General features: G+C 45.2%; 1 protein-coding gene across 3 annotated transcripts in view; it reads right to left on the minus strand.

Annotated features, from left to right (window-relative positions):
- The window catches only part of ATAD2 (ATPase family AAA domain containing 2), a 66,833-nt gene extending 63,357 nt beyond the window's left edge, over nt 1–3,476 (minus strand). The window contains exon 1 of one of the 3 annotated variants that reach the window (XM_070631983.1): nt 2,926–3,476. In XM_070631983.1, the coding sequence (XP_070488084.1) occupies nt 2,926–3,243 (318 nt within the window). In that variant the 5' untranslated portion in view covers nt 3,244–3,476. Of the gene's footprint in view, nt 1–2,400; nt 2,835–2,925 lie in introns of those variants that run through there. The other 2 variants (XM_070631984.1, XM_070631985.1) reach the window with 2 other exon arrangements.
- Between the last annotated feature and the right edge of the window lie 8,498 nt (nt 3,477–11,974).

Raw genomic sequence — 11,974 nt, forward strand, 5'->3', positions numbered from 1 at the left:
ACTCTTTCCACCGTACAACATCCAGCGGAGTGTTAATTGCTCAACCACTACACACCACTGACACAACACTTATGGCAAACAGTCTCTGTACGTTGCTGTTAGGTCTCCTCCGCTAGACCAAGGTCCTTTAGAGCAATGACAACCAATAAGAAATATTTCTTATGCACCTATTATACTCTAGGTTCTGTTTGAGGTTCTGCGAATACACTGCTGAACAAAAGGTCAAAATCCAGATTCCTATGGAGTTACATTCTGATTTAGGGAGAGAGAAAAATATCTAAAAAGTAGGAAATTATAGAATATGTTAGAAGGTGGTAAGTGCTATAGGAACATGAAGCAGAGTAAAAGGGCATGTCAATCAGAGTGGTTTGTAATGTTAAATAGGGTGGTTAGGGTCACCATCAATGAAAAGGTGGAATTTTAGCAGACTTGAAAGAGACAGATTCCTAGGTTCTCCTAGGTAGTACTCGCAGTTCTGTGGCTTATATAAAGGTGAATTTGAACAAGTTATTTAAGTCTCTGTGCCTCAGTTCTCTCATCTGCAAAACAAAGGTAACCACATCTACCTCATAATGTTATGAGGACTGAGTTAATACTTGTAAAATTCTTGGAACACGTTATTAAACACTGTCAATAAATACATGGCTGAGGAGACCAGGAAATACCCAATCAATCAGGGTGATCAAGGAGTTAAGTTTCTGAAATGCATAATTGACGTAAAAAACAAGTTTCTTTTCTGAGGTTTTTTTGTTTTTAATTAAAAAAAATGCAAAAGGTAAAGGAACAGGTCATGCTGATATCCAGGGGAAGAGTATGCCCAACAGAGGGTAGAGCAGTGTAAAGGCCCTGGTATTCAGAAGCAGCTGGGCCAGGGAGGCTCGAATAGACTAGGTTTTGCAAAAGAAAGAATGCAAGAGGATGTCATTATAAAGGGTAGGGGCTAGGAGGGCATAAGGCTGCTCCCAAACTTTTAAACTTTGACTGTTAGATAGGGATTTTTGAGCAGAGGAATAATCAACTGTTTTGACTTTAAAAAAGATCACTCTGTAAGCTATATTGAGAACTGACTGCTGGGGGGCAGGGGGGTCAGTCAAGAATCTATTTTAATAATCCAGGCAAGAGATAATGGCTTGAACCAGCATGGCAACAATGGAGGGGAGCTAAGAACTTGTCAGATTCTGAATATATTTTGAAAGTAAAGGGAACAAAATTTGCTAACATGAAACGAGAGAGGAGTCGAGGATGACTCTAAGGTTTCTGATCTGAAGAAATGGAAAGATGGAGAGGCCATTAAATAAAATTGACCATGGTCTTAAGAGCCGACAATGACTGAGTTCTAACTACATGCCAAGCGTTCAGGTAATCTCCTTACACGCATGAACACATTTAATCCTCACTACCCACGTGGTGGGTATCACCCCTTTTAACAAATGTAGAAACCTGCTGATGCTTGGCAAGCTGAGACAAAAAAACCTAACAGTTGTTTTAAGTGCCGGTTACTTAAGCAGTATTCAGTACATCATTACAGTCACAGGACCTAGCATCGTTCCTGAAGATGATAAACAGTCAACGAATATTCACCGAAATAATTAGCTTTTCTGAACATGAGCTAGTAAGTCAAGTGACCCGAGTTCAGTGCAGAAGTGTCTGGCCCCCCGAGATGTCTACCAACTTGTGCATGTGACTGAGAAACAGCTCTTGCAAGTCAGGAATTTGTTTTTTCAATGCAGAAGCACCATGTCAGAGACTGAACAGACTCTTTCACTCCCTTCAGTAGAGGAGCGACTAGGATGGGGCATCTACAACAGATACCGACAGCAAATTTCCTACAGGGATCCCTCCCTTCACTATGTTTTGTCACTCTGCCATCCCTCCCCCTGGTCTCTCATTCTGACTTCCCAGTTCCTAACCCTCCCTCTCTGGTCCTATTTTTCCCACCCCCATCCCCAGCCTCCCTCCAACACAACTATACTGCTTCCTGCTGCCTTCACTTGAACGGGGCTGCTTCCTCAACTTCTCCAACCCATTGTTAACACTGCCCCCTCCATCCGTGCCTCTCCCAGCAGCTGGGGTGGGGAGGTGGAGGGACTCTCCCTCAGCCTTAACTCGGCCAATCGCAAATCCCATCTGGACTTCAGACCTAGACGGAGAAGCCCTTCTTTCGAGAGGACTTGACTGTTCCAGCCCCTCGGAAACTTCCCCTACAGACACTGTTTATAACTGCAGCAGGATGTAACAGGAAGGGAAAGGTTCTGGGGGCAGAGAATCCAGGCTCCGATTTCAGATCGACCACGGACTGACTACCTTCTTGAGTCCGCTTCTTCCTCTGTAACGCCGATACCCTAACTATCCACCCTCGTGGAGCTGACACGGGGCTTCACGTCGGTCCCCATCCCTCACCTTGTGCAACCTGGTATTATGCACTGTGCTCTTATTCCCGAACCTCTCCGGATCGTAAAGGAAGGGCGGGGAACCTGAATTACAATCTCTATTCCCGTGGCCCCGAAAAGATTCATCTCGCATACAGTCTGTAAAAGCGTGTGACACTCGATTGATGGGGACCTCGCGCGGGAGCCTGGGCGACTGACTGGCGGAGGGAGGGGAGGGAGGCGGGGGGCGGGGCAGCCCCAACCCCAGGCCCGGCCTCCCACTGCACTCCGGCTCCGAGGGCTTCGCTTTCCCCCTGCGTCCAAGTCGGCAGGAACGCACGGCTCAGCCCTCTTCCAGGCAGCCCGTCTCCTCACCCGCCCCGCACCCCTCGGGGCTCCGGTGGAAGAAGCTGCGCTTTCCCTCGTCCTCGATCCCGTTCCTCCCAGCCCCTCCCCCCAACTGTCACCCCAACCGCGCCGCCCACCCCCCAGGCCCCACCCGGGCAACGGGTCCCCCAGGCCCGGCCCTAGGGGCCCGCCCCAGGCCGGTACTCACGCCCGCGGCGGCCGCGGTGACGGCGGACTGCCCAGCGGCGGTCGCTGAGCGCAGCCGCCTCCGGCCGATCTGCTCCAGGCTGAGGAACTCGTTGGACAGGTCCAGGGAGTCCGTGGCTGAGGCGGCGGAGTGGCTGTGCAGCTCCAGGCTGCTGCGGAGGACCACCATCTTCTGGCCGCTTCGCCCGGCCGTCCGCGGCGGGAGATGGGCCCGAGCTGGGGACGGCAGCCGCTCAGGCTCTTCCGCGCTCCGAATTCTGGCGCCACAAGCTCCGCGCCAGCGGCCGCAGCGCGCGCGCCCGGAATCCCTCCGCCGCATGTCCCGCCCACGCCGCCACCCGACACTCGCAGGCTCGAAACTTTCCTTCCATCTGTAGAGGGAAGGACTTCGGGCCGAAGTTGAGGAGAACCTGCACCTCCAGTGTCGAGCACCTGAGCGAACAGGGGCGGGAGAACGCTGACTTCTTTTTCTTACATAGTTCCGGCTCGCGGAGCTCGGCGGAGGGAGACGGCGGGTAGCGGACGTGGTCCCGTTTGGAATTTTGGCGCGTGGATGGCGGAGGGGGAGGGGAGGCTCCCGCCCGCTCTGATTGGCTGGCGGGGGTCTGGTGGCCCCTCCCCGCCCCTCCCGACACCTGCCTGCCGTTTCCCGCCCTGCAGGGTTCAAATGCAAAATGCCGAGTCCTTGACTGGAGGGGGAGAAAGCACTTGGCCTTTGACAGTTTTTGACTTTGATCCTTAACAGCTTTGTACTGATAGCTTAACCAAAACAAGTTAATACCAAAAGAAAACAGAAAAGGAGCTAAAAGCAAGCTGGCAGAGCACTATAGTTAAGAACACAGGTTCTGTACCCAGCGCTGCCTTATCCCACGCAGACGATCTCGAGCAAATTATTCCCCTCTCCAGGTCTTACTTTCCTCATCTGTAAATTAACTCTAATAATAATACCTCAAGTTCTAAAATATAATCATACCTAAGAACTGTGTCTGTATGTATGAATGTTAGCTACGGTTACAGAAGTACAGAAAATGGCTTCTCTAAGATTACAGCGATTACCTGACAACTTTGAAATAGACAACGTGCTGAATGATCGCAATGTGAAAGGAGTCTAGTGAAACAGAAACAAAAGCTATTTGTTATAGAACTATGTACTGGGGCTTTGGGGAGAAAAAAAAAGAGGAAGATTGGCAACAGATGTTAGCTCAGGGCCAATCGCTGCTCACCAAAAAAAAAAAAAAAAGTTATTGATTTGGATGACTACGTTTCCTTAATTCGATAAGTACAATTCCTTAATTCAATAAATTAAATATTTATTGAGCATCTATTATGTCCCAGGCGCTATTCTAAGCACCGGGGAGGCAGCAGTGAACAAAAAAGAGCAAAAGTGCCCTCATAGAACTTGAATCCTGGTGGAAGGAGGAAGACAATAAATTAAATGATATATTTTTTAAAGGTGCTAAGTGTTACACAGAAATATAAAAGTAGGGAAAGAGAAGGGAAGCGTGAAATTTTAAACAGTGCGATTAGGGAAGGTATTTCTGGGAGAAGAGAGATGCAAGCAGAGGGAAGGGGAGGACAGGGAAGCCAATGAGATCAAAGAGGAAACAGTGACGAGGAGTAGATCCTGCAGGGTTAAGGGCCTCAGCTTTAAGGTTTTTTACTTCTTCTTGTAAGTGAGATGAAAAGGCATCGCAGAGTTTTGAACAGAGGAGTGACATTCTGAGTTTTCGAAAGAATCCTTCTTGCTGCTGCACAGAGAATGCAATATTTGGGACATACTTAGACTAAAAAGAATTTGTTGCTTATCTGGACTTAAATTTCAACTGGGTGTCCTGCATTTTGATTTGCTAAGTCTGGCAACCCTAGTTAGGAGACCATTGCAATTATCCAGGCAGGAGATAACAGTGACACAGACCAGTGTATGAGCAGTGGAGGTAATGAGAAATGGTCAAATTCTGGGTATATGTGGAAGAAAGAGCCAACTGAATTTGCTGATTAATTGGATTTAGGCATGAGAGAAAGAGAGGAGTCAAGGATGACTCCAATGTTTGTTTTCCTGTCTGTTTTTTTGCTTGAGCTAATGGAAAGATGAAACCACCTGACTTAGATGGAGACAGCTATGGCTAAAGCAAGTTTGGAGGGAATATCAAGAATTCCTTTTGATGTGCATTTAAGACATAGAAGTTATTGTATATTCTGCACTTAAAATTTGGCCTTTTAAGGGGCTGGCCTGGTGCCTAGTGGTTAAGTTCGCGAGCTCTGCTTCGGCAGCCTGGGGTTCACATGTTTGGATCGCTGGTGCAGACCTAGCAATGCTCATCAAGCCATGCTGTGGCAATCCAAATAAAACAGAAGAAGACTGGCGCAGATGTTAGCTCAGCAACAATCTTCCTCAAGCAAAAAGAGGAAGATTGGCAATAGATGTTAGCTCGGGGCTAATCTTCCTCACACACCCACAAAAATTTGGCCTTTTAAAAAGTTTTCAAGAATGTCTGCACCATCTTGTTTATCGGAGCATTGTTTGTGATGTGAAAAAACTGCAAACAACTTGAATGTCCTTCAGTGGGGCCTCACTTAAGAATGCTATATAGTCATTAAAAATTATGATGTAGGGGCCAGCCCCATGGCCAAGTGGTTAAGTTTGCACACTCTGCTTCAGCAGCCCAGGGTTTCGCCGGTTTGGATCCTGGGCTCGGACCTAGCACTGCTCATCAAGCCATGCTGAGGCAGCATCCCACATACCACAAATAGAAGGATCCACAACTAAAGTATACAACTATGTACCAGGGGGCTTTGGGGAGGAGAAGCAAAAAGAAAATATTAAAAAAAAATTGTGATGTAACTGTGTTAATTTAATTATATGGAGAGTTGTGCACAATGCACTGTAACTTGTTAAGAAACTACAAGGAAATAGGTATCATATGGTTCATCTTTTTTTTTTTTTTAAAAAGTATATGCGTATACTTGCATTGGAACCCAGAAGAAACAACAACAAAATGGTAATGGTTAATTTCTGGATGGTACTATGGTTGTGGCATAGTTTCTTTGCACTCTCTCAATCTTTCTGATTTTTTTTTGCATTGAATGTATATTACTTTTACAGTAGGAAAGAACCTTTAAATGATTGTTTGCTCACTATAAATGAAAGAGGAAAGAACAATATTTAAAGTAGCATAGTCTATCCTTATGATATGTTTACTTTTCTTTATGCATATTATACCTCAATAAAAATTTATAAAAAGCACTTCCACCCAAAAAGCATATGCATTTGTAATTTTGTTAGCTATTACCAAATTGACTGCCATGGAAGTTACAGCCATCACTTTAGTTCTTTTAAAATAAATAAAGAAATAGAAATTTCAGAACACCAAGAGGCAGAACCATCCGAAAGGTTTTCTCTGTTCCTTTATTCTCCCTCTAACAATATTAAGAATTAGCACACTTGTTTCAACCTTTGTTTGGTGTAGTCGGTTGATTTGTGTACCCCAAAGGATACGTCCATGTCCTAAACTCTGGTACCTGTTCATGTGATCTTATTTGGAAATAGGATCTTTGTAATTAAGGGATCTTGACATGAGATCATCCTGGATTTATATGGTGGACCCTAAATCCAATGACTGGTGTCATAAGAGAAAGGAGAGGGAGATGTGAAACACAGAGAAGGTGATGTGAAGATGCAGGCAGGAATTGGAGTGATGCTTCGATAAGCCCAGGAACAGCAGGGATTGCTAGCAACCACTGGAAGCCAAGAGAGGTACAGAACAGATTCTCCCTCAGAGCCTACCAGAAGGAACCAACCTTGCTGACCCCTTGATTCGGACTTCTGGCCTCCTGAACTGTGAGAGAATACATTTCTGGAGTTTTTTTTTTTTGAGGAAGATTAGGCCTGAGCTAACTACTGCCAATCCTCCTCTTTTTGCTGAGGAAGACTGGCCCTGAGCTAACATCCGCGCCCATCTTCCTCTACTTTCTACATGGGACGCCTACCACAGCATGGCTTTTGCCAAGCTGTGCCACGTCCGCACCGGGGATCCGAACCTGCGAACCCCGGGCCGCCGAGAAGCAGAACGTGTGAACTTAACCCGTGTGCCACCAGGCCGGCCACCGTTTCTTTGTTTTTTTAAGACAACTAGTTGATGGTAATTTGTTACAGCAGCCTTAGGGAACTTAAAGAGTTGGTCTGGAACTGGTCTTCAGCGGGTGAAAGTTCTTTCCTTTTCTGAAGTCTTAGCTATTGTAGATAAGAATGACTTGATTTAGGAAAAGAAGAGGCAGTAGAAACTGAGGTTCTTTCCCCGAACCCCTGACTACTTAAAGTGGATCAACTGTTTTTACCTTATGTGAGACAGAAATCAGGGCTGAAGTGAGAGCTAATCCTAAATCCATTACCTCATTTGAGATGAGGTCATAGGTGGGTCTCTTTCTGTTCTTTGGTAACAATGTTAAAAAGTAAACATCAATTTGGACAGGGATTTCTTTCAAGAATGTTGTAAATGTGACCTTAAATCCATGAGCTAATCTCGTGGATTTCCCACAAAAGGGGAAAATCATTAATCACATGCAGGTGGGGGGATCATAGTTGCCATTTGCCATTGAAACAGACACCTCTCCTATCTGAGAGATTTTCTCTTTGTGTGGTTTGGGTTAAACAGGGGATGGCCTCCTTTGATGGAAATCCTACAAGGACAGATACTTCATTTCCCAGTTAACCTGGCAGTTAGGATTCAGGCGTGTGACCGCAGGTCAGAGGGCTGCTCCCACCTCGGAATTCATTGCCTCTCGAAGGAGTGACCTAAAGATGCACGGCTGCTTAATCGTGGTGGCAGCAGCAGAGGTTACAGAGGTAGGGGCATTAACGGTGGCATCCTCACCAGCTGATTCTTGGAGCATTGATCAATGTGACTTGGTTGTGCTTCCTCCCCTCCAGGCCCCGCTCAACCTTCCTTCTCCGCCATCTTTTCAGTAAATTTGATTTTCTGTTTAAGTTAGCCAGAGATGATTTCTGTTGTTTGCAACCAAGAACTCTGACTGGTATACAGCCTTCAGGTCTGAAAGGGAAATTTCACTAGTGGTTTCCTAGAACGGACACTGACACAACAAATGTTGGAGGCCGCGTGAGACAGACACCCCTTCCAGAGCTGAGGAATGAAGGGTCAGGAGAGAAGGTACATGGGCACAGGAAGTGAGCTGGGAAGATATCTTATAATTTTATGATACATTTTTCAGATTTACCCTCTTTGTTAGCCTCCCCTGAATATACTTCAGTTTCCCAATTTTCCCATGCAAGGTGTGGTACACAGCCCTGAGTCTAACTCCAGGGGCATGGGCTGGCCTGTGCAGAGGGCCCTGGGACTTCTGCCTTCCTCCCATCCCATTCTAAGTAAGACAAATAATAACAGGCATTCCACCCCAGCCCAACACCCCCCACATAGTGAGATGCTCCTCCCCAAAGTTCCCTTAATACTTTGCTGCCTTTTATCCCTTTAACAGAGGAAAGTTGTAATCAGATAGATGCAAATTAAAATAACAATGAGAATGCCAGAGGTTTTGCCTGTATCTTTGTTTTTAAATACTACTACTCAATGTGATATTGAAGCATAGGCCCATTTCTTAAAAAGCAATATAGCAACATGTATCAAGAGACCTGGAAAATATTGAAAACCTTTGGCCCAGGAATTCCACTTCTGGGACCCCATCCTAAAATAATAATCAGAAGCATGGACCGAGATTTATGTACAACGATGTTGATCGCAGCTTTATTTATAAAGTAGGATCTCAAAACAAACTAAATGTACAGCAGTAGGGGGAAAGTTAAGTGAGCAATAGTCTGTCCATGCAGCTCTCTATATTAATGTTGATAAATGGTTTTATTTAGAAATTTTTTATTTTTAAAAATTCGTTATTAGAAAGTAATACATGTGAAAAATTCAAGCAGTACAGAAATGTAAAAATAAGGGTACAAGTCGCTCTGTGTGATTGCTGTGAGGAAAAAGATGTTTGCTCTTTCCACTGGGATTGCCAAGCCTGGAAAATATGAACGTGGGGCTGCCAGCGGCCATCCTCCCCACAGCAAGAGGTGAAGTCACCTCTGAATGAAGCCAAGCCCTGAGAAGCAGACTGAGAGACGGGAGAAAGAAGGCCTGGGGAAATGAGTTCTGCTTTTGGTCCCCTGAGGCCCCGGTTTCGGCAGCTCATCCTTTGACTGTGAGAGCCACTTCAGCGTCCTTCCTGTTACACGAGCTGATAAACAGCCTTTCTGCCTTCACTTTGAACTGAGAGTCATGGCTAAGACAACTGGGCCAGCTGTTTTTTAGAATCAAATTACGTTGTTTGTGCTATAATCCTATTCTAATGATCAATTAATTCTTCCAAGATCATGAAATGAAGTCCATTTGACACGAAATGGACTTGGTAAACCACTAAAGGCCCCTAAATAATCGCCTTTTCTTCATGGTCTCAAATCATCCTGGGAATAAGCATCCAGTCTGGAGCACATATTTTTTCCTTTTATGAAACTCAAGACAGGAAATAGTCATAGTTACCCTTATGTCATCTCCTCCAACATTTTCTTAAAGATCCATAAGAAAGGCTTCGGGGTCATAATCTAAAGCATTTGTCTACTGAGATATAACTCATCTGGGTCTGAAGATTTTTAACCCATTTAAGGCAACTTGGTGCTTTCTACCACTGCACCTATCTTAGCTTTAATTTCCTCTTGCTGCTATTTTCCTTATTCTTTCAAGCTTGAGGGTCACTTTCTTTAATAGACAAAATGCAAGCAAAATCGATGTTGGGTATTTCTGTTTTCTTTCAGTTGTCTGATCACATCATATCATAGGGTCCCAAGCGATCAGATTATCTCTTCCTTTTTCTTCTAGCTCTTAACATTGAGCATTGAAAATATCCCTTCCCCCAATAAAAAATTAACCCCCCTTTTGTTATTAAACCACAGTGTATTATGTGCTGTAGACTTCCTGAATCTCCCCTTTCACATCTGTGGCTCTTTTTATATTTTCCTTTGTTATGTGTTCCTCCTCCAAAACCTTGCCCTTTAACATCCTGATTTCATTGGGTATTGGCTTCTTTGAGTGCATCTCTTATTTCTTCCTCATCCAGATCACTGGCGTTTGCAGGTCAGAATCTGGTTCTAAGCACCTCCTACTCCTCTGAAACCATATCCCTTTTTATAGTCTCTACTACGCCCTGGTGGTCTAGTGGTTAAGATTTGGCGCTCTCACCACGGTGGCCCAGGCCTGGGTTTGCTTCCTGGTCAGGGAACCACACCACCTGTCTGTCAGTTGTCATACTGTGGCAGCTACATGTTGCTGTGATGCTGAAAGCTATGCTACCAGGATTTCAAATACCAGCAAGGTCACCCGTGGTGGACAGGTTTCAGCAGAGCTTCCAGACTAAGATAGACTAGGAAGAAGGACCTGGCCACCCACTTCTAAAAAAATTGGCCATGAAAACTCTAAGAATAGGAGGGGAGCATTGTCTGATACAGCACCGGAAGGTGAGAGGATGATGCAAAAAGACCAGGAAGGGTTTCACTCTGCTGAACACACGGGCACTAGGAGTAGGAATCGACTCAACAGCACTAACAACAAGAAAATAATGAAATCATATGAATTTTTAAAATATGATATTTTTTCAATTTAAAAAGCAATTCCTATTTGTAAGAGAAAGTTTAAAGCATAAAGAAAGCACATTACGGCAGAGACTGCTGGTTCTTCTGTACTCTGTTCTCTACCGCTTGCCCAGCAGCTCCAGACCATCTCCAGCCTGGGTAAACCAGTGAACTTCTCTGCTATCTGGTAGCCAACCTACACCTTCTCCAACGAGGTCCAAACCCCTTTCATACTTGTCCTTCTTAAGTACTCTTCCTCAGCCTTAAGTACCATATAGAGTTTCTTTGTATCTTACAGCTACACTTTTATCATAGTTAATTCTTGACATTTAACTTCCATTAAGCAAAGTAGAGAAGAGGGGTAAAGGCGAGCTATCACCTTTGGCATGGGCCACCAGTGGTGTGGGAATGCCTTGGGAGGCCTGGAGCCAGCAGGGGCAGAGGGCCTCAGATTGCCTGCGGAGAGTGGAGGCATGGGGGAAAGGGAAAACTCAGTGTGCGACCCTGCTGGCCACAGGTAATTGCGTGCACACCATGAAGGGCTTGCAGAAGGAGTAGGGGCAGGTGGCTGCCTCGAGGTCTCGCGGGACTCTGGTTTCTGTGTCAAGAGGGCTGCAGACAGATGACTGTCAAGCTAAAGCTGCAAGGTCACAGACGGACCATGTCTGGGCTTGTAGCTGGGGCAGACCCTGCTAAATGTTCTCTTGACCACCTCCAATTCCAGAAACTGCAGGAAGCTTCTTCCTCCAGCACACCTTACTGAGAAGGCTTAACATTGTGCTCACTTTAAAGGAGAAATGCTTAAAGGAAATCCACTATTTATCATAGAGCCTATATTGAAGTGTGTATTCAGAGCTGAGGGGCAATAAACTGATAACCGAAGCAAGGATTTATGTTCAGTCTTTAGAACTCATGAGATTGAGAAAATCTGACGGTAGATGGCCTATAAACCAAGCTAAAAATTTCGGTTTTTACAATGGGAAGCACCCTGATCAGCTCTTTAAGACCATTGCAAATACACACAATTCAGAAGGCTATAAAGCACAAAGTGAAAGCCTTCCATACCTTCATTCACCAGAGATATACACTGTTTTAACAGTTTGGTTATCTTTCCTTCTAGATTGCCAGCAAATAAACAAATGCATGATTAACACAAAATGGATACCATGCGGACTCTTTTTTAAACTTTTTTCACTTAGTACATCAAGGAAACTATCTTTCTGAACCAATATATACAATTTTCCTTCTTAAAAAAAATGCTCGAATACGGTGAGATTTGGGGGTGATATGCCTCTCTAAAACCGTCTTGACGCGGACATATTTGGAACCAACCGGCCCCCTCCCTCCTCTTTGCCCAGCTCTCGCAGACTCTCGGCTCCAAGCGCTAAAGCTACGTTTTTCACACACAAGGTTCTCCTATTTC

The sequence above is a fragment of the Equus przewalskii genome, chromosome 8 (genome assembly GCF_037783145.1).
Source record: "Equus przewalskii isolate Varuska chromosome 8, EquPr2, whole genome shotgun sequence".
NCBI classification, from domain to species: domain Eukaryota; kingdom Metazoa; phylum Chordata; class Mammalia; order Perissodactyla; family Equidae; genus Equus; species Equus przewalskii.